Source organism: Trichogramma pretiosum, unplaced genomic scaffold (genome assembly GCF_000599845.2).
Source record: "Trichogramma pretiosum strain Unisexual culture from Peru unplaced genomic scaffold, Tpre_2.0 scaffold63, whole genome shotgun sequence".
Lineage (NCBI taxonomy): Eukaryota > Metazoa > Arthropoda > Insecta > Hymenoptera > Trichogrammatidae > Trichogramma > Trichogramma pretiosum.
Genome location: NW_019640834.1, coordinates 552774 through 578038, shown reverse-complemented (window position 1 = coordinate 578038; position 25265 = coordinate 552774). Strand labels below are relative to the sequence as shown.

The 25265-nt window shown below is 34.0% G+C and overlaps 1 protein-coding gene across 1 annotated transcript in view; it reads right to left on the bottom strand.

Annotated features, from left to right (window-relative positions):
* Window positions 1-14961: 14961 nt before the first annotated feature.
* LOC106655907 (cell adhesion molecule 2-like) overlaps window positions 14962-25265 on the bottom strand; it is a 45605-nt gene continuing 35301 nt past the window's right edge. The window contains exons 3-5 of the mRNA XM_014376507.2: window positions 23017-23245; window positions 21245-21544; window positions 14962-17864 (exon numbers count right to left, since the gene is read on the bottom strand). Coding sequence (XP_014231993.1) covers window positions 17764-17864; window positions 21245-21544; window positions 23017-23245 — 630 coding nt within the window. The 3' untranslated portion in view covers window positions 14962-17763. The remainder of the gene's footprint in view (window positions 17865-21244; window positions 21545-23016; window positions 23246-25265) is intronic.

The window sequence follows — 25265 nt, the reverse complement described above, 5'->3', positions numbered from 1 at the left end:
ACTAAGCGCAATTATTATTTTTCCGATTCTTTGCGAGATGCGCAATGTCAATCATATTAAACAGCACTGAAGATATTTTGTGATTCAACTAATACAAAGTTTCGTTACTGAATTATCCTTTGTATTTTTCCTTCATATGGTTGAATAAAATAATTTATAATCTCGGTACTAGATTTACATTTTCGGTTAAAACGCATACTCGCATTACAATGATGAAAAACTTACACAATATCAATGGCCACTTTGTGGAGATTTGCTGATAAAATGGATATGAGAAATGTATAATCTTAGGAAATAAAACAAAGATGATAATGCTCTGAGCTTTATCGGTTTCCAGTACCATTAATCGTCTATTGCATCCAAAACTTACCTTACGCGTGGCAAAGAGAGGCTTGAATGCCATAAATTACAAATTCCACCGATAAAGTTCAGTCGCTTGTGCAGTGGTCGAGTGTAATTGCCGAAGTGCTCGTAAAGCACTACTACTTGCTGCTGCTTGCTTCTCTCTACTATTATTATTGCACTCGGAGTTTTTTTCATTACAAATATGTTACATTGTTTGTTATCTCAAACTAATCGATTTTTCTCGATACTCGAAATTCAGTTTTCCATGATTCACGTACAAACATTTTTTTTCATTTAAACCGACACTTTAATTGACTATTTGATTTTAATAGTTTCTAAAACGTAATAATGCAATGAATGGTATAAAAATCGCTTGAAATTTTCATAAACATTAACTAATCTAACTTTTTTATGACGTGACAAGTCTATGGATGAATGTACATATTATCCATCGAACTGTTATCAAAGTTAACATCTACCTGGAAATCAGAATACCAGTTTAATTTTCCGTTGGTTGACTAGATATCCTATTTGAAAATATTTGAATATCACTGGTCAAAATCGGATGGACAATATCACGCTTTGCGTCGTTCCACTCACCCTCATGTATGTCTTTTTTTGCATTTTATTAAATAAATAAATATGAATAACAGCACGCAAAAAGATTATATGTATACATTTACATAACATCCATGGATATACACGATGGTATGTCAGATGGAATCAAAAGGCAGCAAAAATTGTCATTCAACTAGCTATATATGCAAACTTTCCATGTTTTAATTGTTAAATAAAAATATACCAGAAACTTGATAAAATTTCATTATTTTGGTATTAACTCGGAATGTTAGTTTGAATTCTATGACAACAAACGCACCTTCTTAAGTTCGTGCCTAAATGTCAAAACAATGTCATTTTTTAAGCAGTCATTTACACATTCAAAGACTGCCATATTACTTGCAATAGTTTAGCGTGCTTTGACTTTTCATATTAAATAAAATTGCATCAACTTTTTTCTAGCTATTTATTCTGGCTTAGATGAGTAATTTTTTACGAAATAAAAGAGTAAACCGTGCAATTTTATCGATCGAAGAAAACGAATGAAATTTTGCTGAAAACTGATAGTTTCATTATTGTAAAAATATTTTCAAAATTTCGGAACAACAGGCCATTTCACTATATGTGGCGATAATATTTTTTTCAGCCTACGCGCCCGTTTGAGGCCCATTACGCGATGATCGTGATTAGTGAATAATGATTGCGAGTATAGTCCAGGAGATTCGGGCTTCTCCTCACACTGAAATCATTGAATACAGGTCGAGGAGAGGGGCGTACAGTCGAGGAGCGCTCAAAACGTGCGCTAAGGCAGAAAATTTTTTTGGTAAGTGCATAACTATTTAAGCATACTTGCACGTTTGAGGCGGATTATGCGCTGGGTATGCTGTGTTGGTAACACACTCGGGTATGATCGAGCAGCGCTCCTAGTACTGAAATTATGTTTATGCAATAGTAGGACGAAATAGTTATTTATGTAACAAGTGCCCAAAAGGCGTTTTTGGGCACGAGTGTGTGGAAAAAGACACGAGTGCCGGCTATGCCGGCACGAGTGGGTGTTTTTTCCGCACACTGTGCGCAAAAAGCTGGGCACGTGTTGCATACAAAATTTTATGCAATAGTAAGACGAAAAATGTCTTTTTTCGCACATTTTTTAGTGCGCAAAAAGCGTTTTTGGACACTTGTGTGCGGTAAAATGTCTCGTTTCGTTACTGGTGTTCTGTAAAGTGCCTCATTTTGGACACGGGTGTGCGGTAAAACGCCTCATTTAAATGAACGTATTTTTCGCCTACTATTGCATAAAATTTTGTATGCAACACGTGCCCAGCTTTTTGCGCACAGTGTGCGGAAAAAACACCCACTCGTGCCGGCATGGCCGGCACTCGTGTCTTTTTCCACACACTCGTGCCCAAAAACGCCTTTTGGGCACTTGTTACATAAATAACTATTATGCAATAGTAGGCGAAAAATACGTTTATTTAAATGAGGCGTTTTACCGCATACCCGTGTCCAAAATGGGGCATTTTACCGCACACAAGTGTCCAAAAACGCTTTTTGCGCACTAAAAAAGGTGCGAAAAAAGACATTTTTCGTCATACTATTGCATAAAATGTCTTTATTCGCACATTTTTTAGTGCACAAAAAGCGTTTTTGGACACTTGTGTGCGGTAAAATGCCTCATTTTGGACACGGGTGTGCGGTAAAACGCCTTATTTAAATGAACTTATTTTTCGCCTACTATTGCATAAAATTTTGTATGCAACACGTGCCCAGCTTTTTGCGCACAGTGTGCGGAAAAAACACCCACTCGTGCCGGCATGGCCGACACTCGTGTCTTTTTTTAGACGAGGAAATAAAGCATTCAACCTCCGATTTTTGAACAGTAAGTCGGATTGAGATGCGGTTTTCGGCATTCGATTCGGGAGAGCGTCTAGAAACTTTGTGAACAAAATTTATGAGGGACAAATGAAAATTTGCACCCCGGGGGTGCAATAAACGCATTTCAGGGATGCATCTTGAACTCACGACTTGGTCAATATGTATATTTCACTAAATATCGGTAAAAATGAGTCTAATTTCTGCCCTCGGGGGTTTTTGGGGTCGCTGAAAACGAATATCACAACGAAAATGTACCACGATGTACTTGGGGCCCAGGGTGACTCTTGTATACCTCGTCTCCTGGAGTTTCATGGTAATATTTAAGATATCTCGTTGAAACTCGTTACTCAGGGGTTTTTGGGGTCGCTGAAAACGAATATCACTGTGAAAATGTTCTACCATGTACCTGGGGCCCAGGGCGGGCCCTATATACCTCGTCTCCTGGAGTTTCATGGTAATATTCAACATATCTCGTTGAAGATCGTTACTTAGGGGTTTTTGGGGTCGCTGAAAACGAATATCACAACGAAAATGGTTTCCAAAGTATCTGGCGCCATGTCAGGTATTATACATTTTGTTGTTAAAAAAATTTCAATATCAAATTTATCAATTCTTGTTTCACCGTCATCTGAGTTAATTGAATTTTCAAATGTACCTGGGAATTTCCGTTTTTTCATTTCACTACCACTGATAATTGTCTTTATATAATTCAAACGACATTTTTCATGAATTTTCACACTAGTTTCATCTTGAATGTGGTTAAACAGACCGTCATTTTTAGTTTCCGACGATATCTTGCATATACTAGCAATCCCTCTCGTTTTGACATCTTTTAATACATTATTAACATCCGACTTTAGTGGCCAATTTTTCACGTACTTGCAAATCACGCAATCTTCGTCGATATTTACATTAGCCATTCTATAAAAATGTAATTAGAATCAATCAACGATCACAAGAATTTCAAAAAATATTCTCTAAAACGAGTCGATGAAAAAAAAAAAAAATTTGTTTCAAAATTAATATATGAGAAATTTAATGAAATGGACAACTTATCTCATAAAAGTAGCTTCAAATTAGCGTGATACAGTTCAAGTATATATCAACGTTGATAAAATCGTCACTAAGCACTCGCTATAACTGTTGAATATTTCGTAAAAACAAACGAAATTATTACAAATCCACAAATTAAAGCATAAGATTAATTGACCATATCGACTGTAAAACTGTATAACAGTAAAACTCGAATGAAAACATATATTCTTATTCTCTTTGTTATTGTTATTACGAATGAAATTATCAAAACCAACTTTCAAAATTAAAAGTGATTTTTGTTTTATAACTTGTATACAAACAACCAAGCGAAATAAATTAAATATTTACAATACAACTTTAGAAGACAAAATGATTAGGGCCCGCCCTGGACACCAGATACACGGTAATACATTTTTACAGTGATATTCGTTTTCAGCGACCCCAAAAACCCTCATGTAACGAGCTTCAACGAGATATGTTGAATATTCCCATAAAACTCCAGGAGACGAGGTATATAGGGCCCGCCCTGGGCCCCAGGTACATGGTAGAACATTTTCACAGTGATATTCGTTTTCAGCGACCCCAAAAACCCCTGAGTAACGAGTTTCAACGAGATATCTTAAATATTACCATGAAACTCCAGGAGACGAGGTATACAAGAGTCACCCTGGGCCCCAGGTACATCGTGGTACATTTTCGTTGTGATATTCGTTTTCAGCGACCCCAAAAACCCCCGAGTGCAGAAATTAGACTCATTTTTACCGATATTTAGTGAAATATACATATTGACCAAGTCGTGAGTTCAAGATGCATCCCTGAAATGCGTTTATTGCACCCCCGGGGTGCAAATTTTCATTTGTCCCTCATAAATTTTGTTCACAAAGTTTCTAGACGCTCTCCCGAATCGAATGCCGAAAACCGCATCTCAATCCGACTTACTGCTCAAAAGATCGGAGATTTGGCCTTTTTTTGTGCTTTATTTCCTCGTCTAATAAGAATTTTTAGGTAACTCAAGCAAAAGTATTTTAAATTCAAACTTATTTTTGACCCCAGAATGATCATGTAATGCTTTTAGAAATTTTTCGATTTAAGTTTCCACGCATGCCAATACTATAAATGAATAGTATCAGTCAAATATTATTATACAAAGATTACAAATCAACAACGCTCAACTTATAACGGGATAAATCCAAGCGATGATTTACCTCGATAACTGCACGATCCAATATCTATGTTGTCGTAGCTAGCGATTACGTTATAGCTGATCTATTGCTTGAAATAAGCATTAATAGTTCGAATCATACGAGTTCATCCGAAGAGTTATATGTGTGTACGGCGAGTATAAGTGGGCAAGCCGCGATTGAGCCAGCAGCAGAAATTCGAGATCAAAACACACCGAGTCGTTGGATAGTTAGAAATCCACAACTTTCAATAGGAAGACGGATCAATTGAACAGTAGTAACTGTTGAAAGGTAAAAGATAAAAAAGAATAAGTGGGCAGCAAGTTGAAATAGGACTTAAATCTGCAATTTAAGTTTGTCAAGCAACTCCTTCATACATAAGTATATATACATGTATCTTATATATAATACATATAGAGGTCTGAAAGTAAGCAAAGAAATTGCACGAAGCGGCTATTGTGGCATTCCTCCGAGCCGGCCTTCTTTTTCCGTCTCGGGCTCGCTGCATTTTACTCGCTCAGTGTTTTAGGGTATTGATTTTGCCAAGCTAGTGCTTGCAAAGACTATTTCTTTTTATAAAAATAACTAAGTGTAAGAGTTTTAATGCTAAATTATGATGTACATTGACGAATGAGAAGAGTTGATTTAAATTAAAATATAACGTTCAATAAATCTATAAGGCCTTCAAATAATTATATTTGTAATTTTTTAGTATTTTTGCATGCTTACATTATTAAATTAGTGAATATACATGTTTAAAAATACAAGGACTCATACTTATAGAATGAGCAATAATGAGTTCCAATGAAAATGTTTTAAACACCTAACGTCAATGAAAACATGGTAAACATGGTAACACAGCGTTCACTACTATACTTTTTTCATTTGCTTTTTTTTATTATCTATAATATTGCAGTTATAAATCTAGCACAAAAAAGGAAGTAAGATACATTCATAAACAGACATAATATTTGATATAGAAAATATTAATACTCTTTTAGAAAAAAATCTTAACGTTATAATTTAAAAACAATTATTTTCGAAATTAATATCATATGGCTTCTTATCATCATACGTAATATGTAATAAAAGATCATTCAGCTTGATTTTTCGGAAATTTTTATTTTTTAGGATTGGCTATTTGTAACCCAATTCTTAATAGGAGTTATGATATTCAAGTTTGATTCCGAGAAATAGAATCAATATAATGTATTTAATAATTTTAATCGAATTCAGATTTTGGAATTCACCAATATTTTGTTCCGTGAAAATTCTTTTTTTCAATTCTACAGACTTTTTTTATCGAGAAATTTTAGATCAACATGGTTTGAGTAAATGATAGGTTCATTTTAAAAATGTAAGGATTTCATTTCGAGAAATTTCGCTTTAAAGAAGAAACTGGTTTTCCAATTTATATATGTTTCTCTCCCCGAGAGACAGAACATACTTTTTGCGGCATAGTTGGACTTTAATATATATGCCTTTCGCCAAGACTTTGCAATCTGTTTGGCAGTCTAACAAGAAGCAGAAAAATAAAAAAGGAACGTGAAATAAGCAGAAAAGGACAATCTGCTTGACCTATTCCTCTCGTTGCTCTCATTTTTATCTACTTGAAAAAATTTTTCTATGAATACACATGATATCCACAGGACTCTTGTGATGAATTTAAGTATGTAAATTTCATTATTTTTTTCTCTAAATAAAAAAAGATTATTTTCTTCTATTAAAAAAAGTCGTTTTTCCTCAAAAGTATGTCTTGTAATTTATGCGATTAATAGTGTTAGATATTAATGCAAAAATAGAATTGATTATTAGTAAAATTTTTTTATCTAATAATTCAAATTATTAGATTTTTAAGACAACTACAATCAAAATGATCTTTTAATCTAACAATTTTTTTTCTCTTTTTTTTTATCGCACGATGTATAAATCATACCGATATATAAATATGTTACATCTCTAGTTTTCCAAGCTGCTCTTCCTTCTCTTTTTTCCAAGCTGCTTTTTGGCTGGCCATTTTAAAAGATATTTCGAGACTGGTCATCTCACAAGGGGGCTATAAAGTTCTGGCTACGTGGCTCGTGGTATATTAGAGGCATGTACGACACCAGCATGGTACCGCATGCGGTGGGCAGTTCGGTCTAGGCGACAAAATTTGTAGTTAATTCTTTTCCTCTCTCCAAATCTGGATTATTATGCTGCTTTTGCTTCCACATGTGCAGTGCCAAAACCTTCTTTTTCTTTTTTCTTTATTCTTCCACAATGCTTTTCCTTCCCAGATAGACATGATGGGTGAAAGCTTGATCCTATTTATTTTAATTAATTTTTCATCACCAACTCATACATACTTATTTTAATTAAAATAAATATTGAATGATTTTTAGGCAAACAATTTTTGTACAAATAATAATCAAACAACAATTGATAATATTTTTTTATGATTTTTATTTTTTCATTTGATCTCAAACCTTTTTACTACAGTGATTTTTCAGATACCCTTACATTCATTTCAATAGCTTTTTTATGGTCCCTATTTAAGAGATATAGATAATGCGAATAACAATTTGCTATATAGATGTCTAGAAAACTTCAAAATAAAGGCATGTAAGATATTTAGTGTAAGTTTCAAAAAATTTTTTCATAAATATTAATCTTAATCTGACTTTGTTTACTGATGTTCTAAAAATTCTAAAACTATATTATTCATAATAATTATATTAGAAAATTCATATCATTTATTTATACCTTATGATGTTACAAAAATCAAATAATTTAAAAAATGTTCCCGCCTGCAGAGAATACATGGTAAAACTAGAATGAGCAATATTTTTCTAATATATATTATTCAAATAAAATTTATTTGAAAACTTTAAAAAAAATTTTAAACGTGCAACTCAAAAATATTTCCAGAGTTAAGTCGAACTTATTTAAAAATAATTTGAGAGAAACGTGTCTATGAACGTTAATATTTTTCAATCGACACAAAATGTTTTTGCGCAGCATGTGGTCACATAACTTTATGAACGAAAAGTCGTGCAAGATTCTTTGCAAGGTAGCACCGTGCTCATTCTTTGGAAGATGGCCAGCAAGCAATATTATTGAGCGAGCTTAACACGAGATTTTACCATACAAATTTTCCATTCCTATAATCTCTCAGTAGTTGTTGTCGTCGCAATGGATACTCCGTGCCAAGTTAATACAAAAAAGACGAATCGGTGTTGGTATCGTTCCTAGTGTGTAGTCACATAGTTTAATAGATGAAGCGTTGACTGCAGAAAAAAGAAATATGAATATTCAAAAAAAAAAAAAAATCAAAATGCCGAAAACTAAAATACATTCTAATTGAGACAATTCTGAGGTATAACTATTTTTGTTCTTAAAATCAACCTACTGCGTTTACTACTATCAATTTTTAGATGCATTTTTTATTTTTTTCATAATTTCAAGCTCCCGAGTTTAAGTATTTTTTGGAAAATATTAATTATCCAATTAAAATTTGATAGCTACAGTGAGCAAGGAAGTTGTATGTGGCCCCTGGGATTTTCGTATTTCACTATTTTCTGTGTTCTTTTCTCACTAGTTCATTGGTTAACTAACGATACATAAAATAGCTTCATTACATGATCCACTTAGGCTCGAAACATAAAAGAAATAACTAAAATAAATAACTGATTTGGTCTAGTATATCTGAGCCACATGAATTTGAAAATTGAAAAGGTGAATACATAGTGATAGAACAGTAGTATTTGCGCACTTCCGCACGACATATAATAGACATAGTAGCAGTGGTAGGACTATAGTAAAAAGTTTTGTGTATAAAGTTAGAGACAACCAGAGACTACCAGTAAGCGAGAGAGAAAGAGACAGTGAGTGCGAGCAAGAGTGAGAGGGAAAGAGGACATTTCCGGAACATACACGCCGACATCGAATCGAATTTCAAGTGAAAATCCAATTCGAACTCGGTACGTCCAATGCGCAAACGAATGAAATTCAAGTTCGTTACGATGCTTTTCTCGCGTCGGCTTTTCCTCCCTCGTTCGCGCATACCCTACACTCGCTAGTCTAGCTGTCTTCCCCCGCCCTCTCTCTCTCTCTCTCTCTCTCTCTCTCTCTCTCTCACTCTCTCTCTTTTACTCTGCTAGTCGTCGTCATGATACTATTACCTCGATAATACTGTTCTTAGCATCTGATACATAAATAATAAAAAAGAATTAATCTCTACAGATTTCATTGAAATTTTCGAAACGATATTCAATTTGAAATGGCAATTAGTTGATTAGAATGAAGTATTATGATTTCATAAAACAAAAAACTGATTGTTTTGTTTTATATAAATTTTATTTAACATGGCATCAATCGAAGTAATTTAATATATGTTATGTTGGTAAAACAAAGTGAAATAAAGTACAGCTATGTAGTAATTTTATGCAGATAATACCAAGTAGAAAAACTTTTTATACGTTCTTTGCTTTTCAGAATAATGTAATTAAATTTTTATATTGTTACATGGGCTCATAGAGTTCAGGTAATGTGACTCTGCTCTTCCCCGCAACTGCAAGCATTCTCACACTTGCATGTTACCCGAGTTATTTCGGAGGCCCGCGACGATTGCTCTTCTAGTGCATCGCGTGGCTGCCTCAAGCAGTCTCATTTCATCTACGGTCGCGACGAGTCTTGTACTCGTACCTTCTTTCGATCTCCTGCAATAAACTATGCAATTCTTGTATTATTATTTTACTCTCCCCCTTTCCCCTCAAGTAACTATCTATCCAAGTATCAATATATATTTGAAAATACGATTCCAGTTCATATTTAACATACAATAAAAAACTAAAAGACACGATTTAAATTATTATTTCATGTCATTTTAACGATCATTTAATTAATTCATTCAAAGAAAAAAATTCTGACTAGCCTCGTCAAAAAACTCAGCATTTCAGAAATACTCTTTTATCCTTCTTTCTTAAATTTTAACCTTTTTTATTTGTAACCGATGAAGCACCACATTCCTTGATTGAGCTTGAGCAAAACTGTCAAGCTAGTACTTTTTAGTCTCACTGCTATCGATGTTGTCCGCAGAAATAAGAGAGAAAAATGTTCTTTTAACTTGAAAAAATTACCTTACAGAACTAAGTGAAATTTTAGGAGAAAAGAAACTCGTTTTTTTATATCTCGGTAAAATTGTTTATCTTTGATAAATACACAAGTAGTATTTTCATAACTTTCATTATAGAAAAATATAAAATTAATAAAGATCGTTGATAAAGAGTTTATCTACATAAATTTTATGTAAAAATAATTGAGTTATATTTACAAACGAGAAATTGAAATGTATACGAAATTGAGGTAAAACATTTTTTTAAAATTCTGTAAAAAATATTTCCAATTTCAGTGCCAGTTCCACCGTCGTACAAAACTAAAAGAGCGCAAAAATTCACGAAAGCTGACGAATGAGGGCGAGCATAAGATTAGGATGAATGATACCTATACCACGGTATACTTCTCTATAACAAACATTCGCCACGCCAGGTGCGAATTCGCTGGATTCGCTCTTTCTTTCTGTTTTTCACCGCTATTAGCGCGCCGGGTGAGTACAGCTCTCGTTCTTCTCTCATAGTCTGCTTTTCCACGTCCCCGGACGCTTCTCTCTCCTGGCGCTGTCTCGTTTTCCTCCGGCTTGCAGCCTTGAATAATTTGATACGCAGCCGCGAGCGCGGGCGTCCAGCAACGTTTGCTCTGTCCACAATTTATGAAACAGAACTCTGGTGTACAAAACGTGCGCGCGGACTCGCCAGTCTTCGTGTTTACCGAGCTTAGCGACAAGGATGTACGCGTCGCGTCGGGCGCGCGCACACCGCGCACCGCCTGCCCGACCACTCGTTAGCGTTGGTACGTATTGCTCATTGGGTGTGGCACTTGCACACAGCATACGCGTGGTCACCCCCTGCTCACCTCGGCCGCGTGTGCCTCTATTAATTATAAATACATGCAATACATACATCGTCTGGTACAACTCTCTTTTATGTACAAGAGGGCTCTGTGACAAATGGCTTCTCCCCACATAACCCATTAAACACACTGCATGAATATATAGGTATGTACGAAAATGTACATTTTACCAATTAACGATCATATTCATCGGCTCTTCGATATCTTTTTTGATTGGTTTGAACTAGTCATTAAAATTGAAATCATTAAAAAATTACCTACCCTTTACAAATGGATGAAAAAGTTTAAAAATTATGAGAAGTGTTTTATTTTATATACAATTTTATTGTTATTAAAACTGTTTAACTTATTAAAAGCTTAAATATTTCCAATGAAAGTAAGTATCTCATGGCGATCCATTCACTGTATCAATTGTTTCCCTCACTGAATAAAAATCCCCTTAATTTGTTTTCATAATCTTTTGAGATGAGTGGATTGGTACACTTAAGGAATGTACGCAATTATTATTTTTCACGAGAAAAATATGTTCGAAAATTATCCCCATTAACTTTTTTATTAGAAAATATATTGATTTCAATATTTAAGTAAAAAAACCATGTGTACAATTTTTATACATATTCATTTTATAAAGAGTAATAATCGTATAAAATTCTTATGGGTACAAATCATGTCTCGTCATCAAAATTAAATATAATTTTTATACAAAAGTCTTTAGTTCTAAAATAAAAACATACCAAAATATATTAATTCCAGAAAAACATGCAAAACATGAGTAGACACAAGTTGTACGAATTCAAATGTTATGTGTTAAAAACTCACTAGATGATTAAGTGCTGTTTTAATAATTTAAGTTTTAACCGAGAAAAAAATTAAGCTTAAAATTTGTTGATAATTTATTGCAAAAATTTGATTTTGAATTAAAAATATTTTGAAAGTGTGTTTTTTTTTTTATTTTTCTATGAATGTTATCGTATGTGAGTGAAAATAAAATTATGCATAAGCCCTGTACAAGAATAAAATTGTTCTCAGGAGTCCTTCCAGTGAAAATCGAGTACGTGAAAAGGGTGCGTCTCTAGGGCGATTATCAAATAGTTTTCATTTGGGAATAGAGTTTTTACGAGGTGTCAAGATGGGCCAAGTTCCTTTTATGCGTGTCTGTAGAACTTCTACCTAAAACACTTTCAACTAGAAGTTTACGCATGTTTACTAATGATGGTTGATCTAAGTGTAAATTTGATTTGACAATTATTTTTGCATCACCATAATTCTCTTATATGCTAGTTTCATCGTTTGTTTTTCTTTGGAGATACAATAATTTACGGTAAATGCGCACAAAGCTTGAAAAATAAAAAACATGAGCTCATTTAAATGAATTTCATTCGCAAAAACTCGAATATCGTTTTGAGAAAAAACTTCAAATCCAGGGTAAAATTTAAAGTTTTCAAAGTAAGAGCACCATAGATTTTAAATTATATATACGTTCCTCGTTATTTTTATGATTTTGAGAGTACGATATATCTTTTCAGAAAATTTTTGATAAGAGCTTCGCAAAACAGTTTTGAAAAATTCATTTGCCTCAGTTTCAAGACCTTTTTTATAAGCTTTTTGTATTAATAAATGGAAATAAAAGATTGCTTAACCCGCTTCGCACTTTTAATAACAAAATCCTCCGAATAAAATTGTTATAAAAGATTATTGTGCTTTATGTATACTCTCGACGTTACAAAGAAACTTTTCTCGTCTCAGTTTACTTATCTTTTGACGCTGAGGGCATGACTCGGCTGCACGCTTAAACGATGTCATCGTCATGATACGCGAAAGCAACGCACGCCCCGTGTCGCCGCCGCTGAGACATCACCGACTTCCTGATGAATACCGTGTTATATTACACTTCGTCGAGTACAGTGTACATATATTCGTACAAGTAAACGATGATCTGTTTGCACAAACTAACAACATAGAAAGAGCATCGCTATGCTGTCACGCGCATGTGTCTCGAGCCATTTAGCACAAGAGGATGCTAGTAGATGAATTCATTTGAATTATGTAGAACATTTTCGTGCCAACCTGATATTTTTTTCCTTTACATTGCAAAAAAGTATTTTTCGCAATTAACTTTGTCATTTTTATTTTTCATTTACATTGTACTTTTACCGTTGAAATGAACTGTGCGGACATATTTTACACGTACAATTGCTTACAAAACATCAAGATTGCTTAGTTTATTACTAATTTATTCATTTATGGTTTATTTTGTGTATAATGCTATCAAAAAAACAAGTTATCATCGACATGCTTTGTACTTATGATTTCATTTGCAAAAGCTATATTTAGTCTATTTTCACATTATTTTATATTTGATCGTACTGAAATAATTTTAATTTTTATAAATTAAAATATAGTTTAGCTTAAGCTTTATGATTTAAATAAGATATTTTCAATTTTACCTTGTATCTTTTTTTAAAATAATTATATGTTATAATCAGAATGTACTATGATGGTACTTTATGCAGCTCATTTGCTTAGGAAATTTTGAATTTCTGCAATTTTGTTTGATCTTCACGTAAAAATAATAGTCTCTTCACACGCAAGTAAGTGCTGCCCGTATAATTTGTAAAAATTGCCTACGTGTTGGGATGCGCAATAAAACAGCAACTAAAATACAGCCTATACTAAACTGATACACAGGATCTGTTCGTCTATATATGCTATGTAATACCTGTGTTGATAGGTGTTCATCTACATCGTAAAGCTCGAACGAGAAGAGAAAAGGGATATATAGAAAGCTCGGCTATCATCTCACATGGTTACGTGCAAAATAATATTAACGAATAGAGCCATGTACGTACACATATTATTCAAGTACGCTTATATATACTTGGAAGATTTATAGCGTGTATCGAAGATTTATTGTACGCCACAATATAAGAAGTTTGATTTGTTACTTAAGTGCTTATTTTGTCCTCACAACCTAAAATTCACGCTTTGATTTCAGGCCAGTTCCATTTACGTATATACACGTGCGTTTACTCTTCTTCGTGACAATTTTTCCATTAAAACTTTTGGGACTTTTCATAAAATATTGTCAAAAAAAAAAAAAAAAATAGTAAAGCGTACCTATCTGAGTTAGAGTTACTACAATATTATTTGCATTTTTTAATTTTCAACAGATATTGATACTTGGCTTGCTTCCATCAGATATTCCTACTACGGAGTGCTGTAAAACATAGGTTGTCCCAGCTCTTCTGCACTTTAAACTTTTATTTTTTTTTCAATCGTGGATATAACCCTTACACTATAGTAACATAATTAGATCAAATCATTTCTTGTTTAATTTTGCAATTATTTTTGTTTATTCAACTAAAATTTAAATAAATTTAATGTAACGATATTAAATATGAACCCGCAAATTTCATACGAAATTAACTTCAAAGACACGTATTTAATCAATGTTTCAACAAACTGGCAAAACAATTTAAACAAATGGTACACAATTTATTTTTTGAAGAAATAAATCACAAAGATGGATTGAGAATCGCGATTGTCAATACTAGGCGGTCAATAAATAAGCTTATTGAACAGTAGAAAACAAAAATTATTGACAAAATATGATGGAACTTCATGAACAAATTTGTAGATGCCTCTGTTCGATGTGAATACCAATTTTGTAGAAAACGAATGACAGCTGTCCGAACTAGAAATATCTGGTGATCAATTTTCGACGGTGATCACGCACAAAACGCATATAAATGTCGATATTTGCTTTCAATACAAAAATTGTCAAATATTTTAACTTTTTTTTTTAATTACTTGTAATGGAATGTTACTCACTGTACTGTGACCATCCTGCATTTGTTAAGTGATATGCCGGTTTTCAAACGTTGATGCTTTAGATTTTCATTCCCTACTAAAAAAATATATACGTCTATAATAATAATTTCTATTGAAGTATTTAATATAATAAACTGTACAAGGTTTATGAAAGATATACAGATTAAATTTTTTAATTTGACTTTATTCCCATAATAGAAACATTAACAACAAAAACACAATGTCTCAGTGTAGAAAGTTCCCTATATCCATTTTTTTAATTACATGGTGATCAATGATTGAATTTGAACGTACACGGATGGTTTTAAATGAAATATTATTTTTCTCTATACCATAACTTAAATTTCAACGAAAAAAACCATCAATTTATATTCATACATTTAGTATAGTATATCACAATTGCTTTATAATCTAAAAATTAAAAACTACTCTTTAAAAGTAAAAAAATATCAAAATTATATTTTTAATAAATCATAGAAACGATTTTCTGAACGAAGAAAATCGCATATTTACACTCATCGACGATTCATCGTTTTCGAATAATCAATTAAAATACACAGAGTAAATAGAAATACGTCATCAAAGTAAATTATATCATCATGTTGAATAATACAAATCTCTTGAATGAAACAAATGAACAAATGAACTATTCAGGAAAGTTAATCAAATAATGATGCGACGCGAGCTCACCCACTACCTCTCCCCAAGTTTAGCAAACATCAATAAGTAATTCAAGTAATATATTTGTTAATCAAAGTAAATGCTTTTCTTTTTGAAAATTTAACGTTAATAGATATTCTATCTATCTCGCGGATCTTAATCTGTTCAGCCACGAAATAATCGATTTAATTTGACGATATATTTTGACTTTGATGGCGATTTTTCTCTTTAAATACAACAAGATCGTGATTCACCTTAGATTAGCTCTCTTAACTTGACTTTCTAAATATATAGATAAATAAGAAATAAACGTATTTACATTGTAAACTCAAATTATTATGATCTATCTGCAGACTAGTCGATTAAATTAAAAAAAATCTTGTGACTTTTCGAATTTCTAAAACAGTCGATTTATTTTCAAAATTGTTGTGTCGGAGCTGTATTTACCATTTATTCATTTGAACATTCAATCTAAAAGTTTTATCTTCAATATCTTGGACGTAAATGCTTGTATAGACGAGATTATTTGTCCTCAGATTTTTCTTCCTTTATATAATAATATTATTAAATAATACATTTTTTACATCTTTAAATATATTGTGTAATATTTTATTAATTCTAAACTATTTATTACCATCGCATAACTTAGTGTAAAAGACCGTATGGCTTTAAATTTGATTTTTATTTATACACGCATCAATGACTTCAGAATAAAACTCTCAATACTTCATTACCTTTTACACAAACAGACGCACGCACACGCACACACTTAACGAGTGCTATCTTACAATTCTTTCTTAACCAATATGAGCCGACGTATATAGTTTGTTCGAGTCGTTTCATTTGCTTTTCTCTTCAAATTACGTTTATTGCTAATGCTATACTGGGAGTTTAAAATATATATGGATTTCCGTAATTTTATTTCCCAATATAAGCTAATAAAAGCAATTCATTTATAAACTTGCGAAAATTGGATGTTTGTCGATATACACCGAGTGATCATGATGTTGTGTAGCAATGAGTGGCGACAGTGACACGCACAAGAGGAACGAAACGTGTACTTCATCACCTATAAATCATGCATAGGGATTATTGAATCGTATTGTAAAACTCGTGAACTCTCAGCTCCTCTGAATTTCTATGTTCCACTAGTCCAGTGAAAATGCAATTACTAAACAAATCGTATTAAATCTGCAATTATTTTTGCATACGTCTCATATTCGATATAATTAATTCATAAGCTAAACATTTACAATTGTATGTCAGGCAAGGTTATTCTGCTGCACAGAAAAAGCGAACAATTCAAGATTACATAAGTCGACGATCATAAGCAGCATAGATCGTCGAAATTCATCTCACATGTGAACGCATTTGTTGGAAAATTAGATTTTTTCCTGCATGCCTATTCGGTGAAGCCAGTCACGATTTGTTTTGCGGTCTGAAACATCTATAAGTATATGTTGTATTATTTTTTTTACTTTGTGAATGTATGTACATGCACGTATATCTGTTTCCAATTTTTCATTGTGCAGAGAAAAGAAGGTGTACAAGGGGCAAGAAAGAGTTAAGATCGGGTGGCTCAGCGATGCCGACGAAGCCCTGAGAATTCGCTCTACACGTGTATCTATCGAACTCCCACAATCACACTCGAGTGATTGTATGTGTGTGCAGCCACAGAAAGACAGAGAGTGTGAAAAAAGAGGTATTTTCCAAGCGCTCGCACTCGAATCACATTTATTTTTCCTTCAGACAGTAAATGCCCATCTCTGTGCACACGTGTGCATGCATGTGATCGTGAATTGGTATATACTTGCACATACAAACATACACGCACCTACCTAATACATACACACATGTACATCTCTAGACCAAAGTGTTCGATCTTACTCGGATTATCACGCTTCTTCTTCAACTGCTACTTTTGTGCGGTCGTTACGGTATTACCTGTCAAGTACTTACGCCGATGATTCCGCAGCTGCCCACTAAGTCTGTCTGGAATTTTTTCTTTATTTTGCACGAGTCTCTTCTTGACATGCTTCGGAGATTCAAACAAACAATTCATCGCGCATAGCCATTCATAAAAAAGTACTATGCTAATGGCATCGACTTTTATTGCCGCGCATCAATATATTTTGACAACTGCACAGAACACATTCTTGGCTTTTAGTATCATCTCATTTTTTCTGACATGTGGCTTCGATTTTTCAGAGTAGGGTGTATATCTATTTTCTTTTCATTTATAATACTTATCTTAATACTTAATTTTATTTTTATTTGTAACGAGATTTTCTTTTTATTTGTGATTTGCCGCTAAATTTGATGTTTTGTTTTACAACGACGATATGTACAAAATGATGAGCGACACCATTAGACAGCTCGAAGAAAGTATAGGCCCTGCCGTGCCAGTCTGCATAGCTTCTGGTCGTTCACCTGAAAAGCAAATGTCAAATATCAAAGTTTATTTCGAGACAGAATTTGCGAACATTTTTACAGTAAAATCGATAAGTTTCTTGCTAACATAAAATAAAACCATATCTTGGTTCAATAGGTTAAAGAAACTTGATGGATAACGAATTTTTTCAAATCTGTAGCAGTCAAAATTTCAATACTCAGGGTGTATGTAGTTTTGATGTGTTGAATTTTTTTTCTGTGATTCTATTATTTATTCTTATAAGTGTTGGCAACAAAATAATTACACGCATTAGATGAAAGGCAAAATATAGCATTGCATAATGTTTCAACATAAATAAGTTTCACACGAGTTACATTCGAGTAAAATAGTACGTAGCTACTTTTAAAACGGGAACTGAAGTTTTTAGAATTTTATCATTCCTAACGCCAGTATTTGATGATTTCATGCAATGAAATCTCCCAGATCACTATGCAAACGAACTTTTTATATGAATTATAAATTATTTGTCTATTTTTGCGCATGTGATTTCTCATTTGGTTGTTGATTCGCATCTCTCTAAATGCCGTGCTCATTATAATTTCTGTAAGTGAACTCTCTTTTTTATACCAGCGATTTGTTCGGACTCTGTTCTTTTTCTGGCCAAAAATTTTTGCAACGCAGATAGCGCTTCTATGCAACTACGAATAATACACGAACTCGTAAATAATGAATACAGGTATAAAAATAGGAAACAACTCATCAAAACTGAAACAATTGAACAAACATAAGCCTCGCGCTTTTATGCTGAACAAAAGAGAAGATAAATGCAATAAACAATTTGAGAGTGAAAACTATTCTTTTACACAATCCAAGTACAAAGCAAAATTTGTTTTCTTCGTCCTTCAATCTGCAGTATAAATATAAAGCAAACACTCCAACAATAGGTACGTGCACTCTGCTGCAAGATTGATTGAAAAGCTTCAATGTATATACAGCGCTCGATTGAAGCTTTGCACATATTATAGGGAAGAGTCATTCAAAGATAGAAACGCGCGAACCAATACTACACTGCAACGAAGATGCGTCTCTGTGTCGATGTCGACTCACAGCGATGACACATTCGAATTACGAAATATCGTTGATAGTCATCATTTACTATATAAAAGCACGTAATGCAACTACATTTACATCCATACTTGCGAACATATTTAATTTTTTGAATTCCTCATATAAAATCGGAGAAGCAATATATTCGTTCTGTGGGCTGGGAGCAGCTCGCTTGGGGTGCATACTGCATAACATACATACGTACTGCATGTAGCTGCGTATATGTGTATGGGTACAGCGCGAACAATAAGGCAAGTATGGCTCGCCGACACACGTATTACAAAAAGAGAAAAAACTCGAGCTCCGGAGCTTGCACTGCCACGCGCGTAGAGGCTGCAAAAAAGAGAGAATAATAAAGCTCCAAGCAGTAGCGGCAGCAGCCCCCGTGTCCCAGGGCGCTTTTCTTGTCGAATGTGTACGTACATGCTCGGGTGGCCTTTCATAAAACGAATTGAAATGCAATTTTCGGCGGCGCTCGGCCCGTTACGCGACTCGCTTGCTCGCTGCACACCACCTAGAGCTATACCTGTACCCATCGTGTGCGGTGCATGCCAGAAGCGTTAGACGTCGTAAATCTAATGCGAAAATTCCGCGCTTAGCCTTTGGATCCTTGCGCGCATGCAGCTCGCTGAACGCCCGCCTGCACCGACTCTGGCGCACCCGCATGATCGCATGTATGTGTCTGTAAGCGTGCGTGTGTGTTGTGGCTCTGTACTGAGGCTGCGTCTACGTGTGCATAGGTACTGCGAACTATGAGCAGCGAGTGTGCAACAGCTTCTATGATCATGAATTCACCTACGCTGCACAAATTCGCAACGTTTCAAAGCCACTTGATTGTAACGCGTTACGGCAGTCGAAGAAAAAATGCTCTTTTCCTAAAATACGCAACTTTACCGCTAGTTTTAGGCTTTCGTTGGAAAAAAGTATCAACTGGTGCAGATATGGTTTTTTAACGAAACTCGTTATAGCACCCGCTGAGAAATATACTATTTTTAATCACGTGACGGTGCTATCTTTATTTTCTTTAACACGTTTGATTCAAACGTTCTTAACGTTTGATGTTACAGGGTCATATTTTAAAAATAGAAATTATTTCAAAAAGTCATTCGTAAAAAATTCATCAGCAAGAATTTCGGATTCAAAACTTTAAAACAAAATGCGAAGAACTGTCTATTTCCAAATGTTTCCCGATTTTAATTGATTGTTTATATAATCATCTTAAGAAAGAATATCAGTTGATTGATCTTTATCATATTTCAGGATACTGCGTAGAATTCATGAAGAAAAAAAATATTTTTAAAACTTCAAACGCCTTTTTACTATTAAAGACGGAACGAATTCAAAATCTAGTTAAGAAGCAGACCCTTTTCAAATTTCATAAATTGTAGTTAGGTTTAATTCATTAAATGCAAAGTAATTTTTTATTATTATTATTAATTTTGTTATAAAAATGTACTGATTTTTTCGAATCGTTTTCGGAATAATATGTTTAACGTTCAATTGAGCTTCCAACTTTTAAATAAATTCAATCAACCTTAAAGCCAGAAAATATATCCAAAAGCGCTTAAAATGAAGTGAATTTATTTACCATTATTTAACTTTCTCTCTTGAAAAGTGAAAATTTTTTTAATTCTTTTCCATTCTTCATGTGTGAACTCTAATTTTTTTCCTTCTATTCCTGCATAAATGAATGATTTTTCCCTCTCTTTCCTAAAATACGCAACTTTGCCGCTAATTTTAGGCTTTCGTAGGAAATATTCGTATTATCAACTGGTGCAGATATGGTTTATAACAAAAAAAACCATAACTGTACTCGTTGAGAAATATACTATTTATGAATTTTGATATAGTTTCCGATTTTTAGAAAAGGCACGAGGAAATTTCAAATCCAATTTACAAAATACAGTTATACTTACAGAGCACCTTTTTAACGTATTCAGACGCGCCAAAAATCTGACCTTACATACGCACTCAATAAAGAAAGAGTTGAGCACGGTTGACGCACACTAGATAAGAAACCGGTTAATGTTCAGATTATCAATGATAGCGTACGACAAAATGCAAAAGTTTCAAGCAGTCTGTATGCATTGTGTATGTGTATGTATATGTGGCATACGTGTAAGTGTGAAGTGTACTCACGAGACTGCAGCCGCGCATAGTAGTACATCCCATACTACTGAAAACAAAGGGCTAAATTGATGGTGCCAGCCATCGTTGGGAACAGTAGAAATAACTGCGGTACTCTCAAAATACACGCTCGTACGAAAGGAAAACAGAGCATATAATATAGGAATGGGCTTGTCTGGCTCACCATTGAGAACATGGACTCTGATAGACGACATGTTGGCATTGCTGGGCTTGCATCTGTACTCCCCGGAGTCCGAAGGCTGCGCCGCCTGTATGAGTAGCCAAGAGGTCGTCACATCGCTGCCCTTCTCGGTTATCACGGACACGCCACCCCTGGGGCTGTCGTAGCTCATCACCACGTCGTTGTAGTACCAGAAGATAAAGGCCGGTGGCTCGAGACTGAAGTGGATCGCACACGTCAGATTTATCGTGCTTCCAGCGCCGACGTAAAGCTCAGGGCCGCCGAGTATCGCAGCCGTTGGTACTGCGTTTTGCAACATAAAACAAACATATGCACGATTCGTTAGAAACTTGAGTTGTTCACATATAAAGTGTATTCAATCTTTGTGCGCGTGCCTGTCAGCGTATATGCCAACGGAAAATTGTTTAAAACTTTTAGCATGTGGGACAAATTTTATAACGTGTTGCGTGCCTTGCTCAAGTGTTCATAAGCTACGGATGCTGCTATAAGTTTCTCTCTTGTTTCTTATAGACTTTGCTTTGATTGCGACAAAGTTAATGAGTTTTACAACTCACTTTTCCGCTAAAGAGATCGTCACGTAAAATTTTAACGTCTGTTTGAGTTGTTGCCACTGCTACTACTGACTCGTTCAACAAAAAAATATATATGGGCTTTATCGCGTCAACTGTCCCCCCCTCTTGCATGGTAGTTGGAATTTGATTTTTGTGCTACCCCAACCTAAAGTAACATTTTGCTCAGGCTGCGCAAAACCAAAACGTTACTTTAGGCTTGGGGATTCGCAAAAAAATGTATTTGCACCTATGTAGCGAAAAATGAAAGTCTCAGAGCACGTGATTATCAACCTCGGCTTCGCCTCGGATGATAAATTACACGTGCTCTGAGACTTTCCAGATTTTCACTCCGTAGGTGCAAAATATACTATTTTCATATTTTATTCTGCTTCCCAAGGGTGCATATGAAGAAATTGTTGAAAAATGATATGTAAAATTTGATGAGGAATTCAAATTTGAAGTCAAAAATCATATTCATAACCTTGAAAATCCCTAAATTACCAAAAATCAGTCTCAAGGCCAAAAATAAACATGTTTGTATTCACTTATTAGGCCAATATTGTAATATGTTCATTGATACATCAAAATACAATTTCTGATAAATTTTGGTCGTCGGCAGATAAACAGACTTCATTATTGAGCATCATATGAGTCAAGAATCAAAGAAAATTAGAGAAAAACCATGTTTTATTGACACTCATATGATGCTCAATAATTAAGTCTGTTTGCCTGCCGATGACCAAAATTTATCAGAAGTTGTATTTGGATTTAAAGATGAACATATTACAATATTGGCCTAATCAGTGAATACAAACATGTTTATTTTTGGCCTTTAGACTGATTTTTGATCATTTAGGGATTTTGAGGTTATGAATATGATTTTGGATGATAAATTTGAATTCCTTATCAAATTTTACATAAAAAATCATGTTTCGACAATTTTTTCATATTCACTATAAGCAGAATAAAATATGAAAAATCAAATTCCAACTCTGATCCAAGAAGGGGACAGTTGACGCGATATAGCCCATTATACAGACGAGACTTTTACGTATACTGGACGTTGGAGCCCAAAACTAAATGATAAGTGAGAAAATTTTGCACTCTCGGGGACTTGTTAACTGATTTTTTCCTTGATCTTTTAAATTCATTTTGGGTGTTTCACTATACTTAATTATTGTACTATTATTTTGTCCGACTCACCGACAACGTTCAGATGATACTGGTGCGATTTCAAAGGAATCGTTGAAATTTGACACTCATAGATGCCTTCATCTCGTTCCTGAGCCCATTTGATGCACAGTGTCCATTCTGACCACTCATTATTCGATCCGGAATTTGGTTTGTGCAAAACTTGAAACCGTTGATCACTCGTGTACGTATACGCGCCAGCCGTCAATATATGGATATCTCTGTGCCGTACCCAAGATACCTGTGACAAAAAGATGAAATAATCCATTTTATTTTATTGAAATTGAGTTCCGTAGTTTCTTTTATTTTATTTATAACTAAACACTTCATTGATTTTAAGATTGATATTATACATTCATTGAATTTTTTGTATATTTTATTAACTATTTGTTGATATTCAAAGGACTGGATCGTTCATTTAAATTTCTTAGCTGGTGTTCAGATTATTAAAATGTGCATCTTGTACTTCAATGATTGAAAATAGTATATTTCTCAACGGGTACACATATGGTTTTTTAGCAAAACGAGGGATTATAGCACGAGCCGAAGGCGAGTGCTGTAACGAGTTTTGTTAAAAAACCATATCTGCACCAGTTTGAGATACTATTTTTTCCTACGAGAGCCTAAAATTAGCGGCAAAGTTGCGTATTTTAGGTTAGAGTGGGAAAAAAAAACTTTTGTTTATCATGGGATTATTCAGGACTGAAAATTTTCAAACATTTTTAAAGGTTAGGTTTGGAAAAAAATAGCTTGCAAACTTGTAAAAAATAATATTAAAATCCTTCATTTTTATGTATACACATTTGTCTATCATATCTTTATTTATTGTTTAAGGTTTGCATTTAGTTACAAAACCGGAAACGTGTCTACGCCTTTAACAAGACGAAGAATTATAGGAAAACTTTAACTCTTTTACTTTTCTTCTTTGAAGATCGAGAAAAGTGCATGAACTTTTCACAGCTAAAAGTCTCAGAGGCACATCACACACAGTTTTTCTATACTTTTGCCGTATGTTTACCGCAATTTTATTTGTTTTTTTTCTTCTGATATATTTTTCACTTAATTTATGCTTGCTTTACTTACAAAACATTTAATCGCGTAACATTGCTATTTTTACATGAATGCGCTTGAAAAGTTACATTTTTATTTTTCGTTTTCATTTTTCAGCTTCATTGCTTAATTCACTTTAAAATAAAAAAAGAAAAATAAGACAGAGAAAGAAAGACAAAGTTGAGCTCTGCGAGAATAGCACGAAAGTTGGTTACGGAAAACTCGTCGAATCCCAATAACACGACATGAAAGAAAACCATAAAACGAGGGAAAAGGTGAGAGGTGCCTAACCCGTTCAGCGTCATAGAAAATGGATGAGAAAATATCTCCACTGCAGTTTAAGCACATTTATATATATGCGGTCGGGTATGAATATATGCAAAAGTCAAAAAGTCGAAAAGAGAGGCCGCTTTGTCCAGTAACAGCAAAGAGTAATCTTTTCTCAACGACACTATTTCAGAAAAACGTAGAAAACGGGAGCTTTATCTCGAGAAATGCGAATTCTTTCATCTTACTCACATGTGAGTATAAGAGAATAACGTATACCCAAGAATTTTCTGCGAATATGTGTGCATGCATGTGTGGGTGTGCATGAGTGTGGGTGTAAGGAGACAAAGGAAATATTTCTTCTCGGCTTCAGTTTTACACTCGTGGCTGGCTTTGAGTGCAAAACTTCTATATATACAGTAACTCTTGAATCACTTGCGGCATTGGAAAACGTGCTCGTCGTAACAAGTATTAACCACTCGAAATGGCTGATTCGACACCTTTTGTATATATCCACTTATATATCTATGTACTTCATGTAATGGTACGTACATATATATATATGCATTCAGACATCTCTTATTCTCTTGGTCACTTTTCACAAACTCAATTAGTTTACAATGCTCCGGAGAACTGAAAGAAACGAGAGCAGGAAAGATAAGATAGAGAGGGAAAACAGCTCGCTCATTGGAATATTTGAATATACCAGACTTTGTTTTCTAATTGCAATTGAAGCCTTTCCCGGAGATGGGTTAAATCGTGTTTCCTTTCCCTCTTTTAGCTGTTTCATGAGTTGTACGTGTCTCGTTATTTCAACATAAAATATCCTCTCAGACTTACAATAGCGCTTAATGAAATGATATCTTGATAATCTTAATGAACTTTTGTTTCAATTTTCAGTGCTACTTTACTCACATACCAATTACCTATTTTCATCCCTCAAC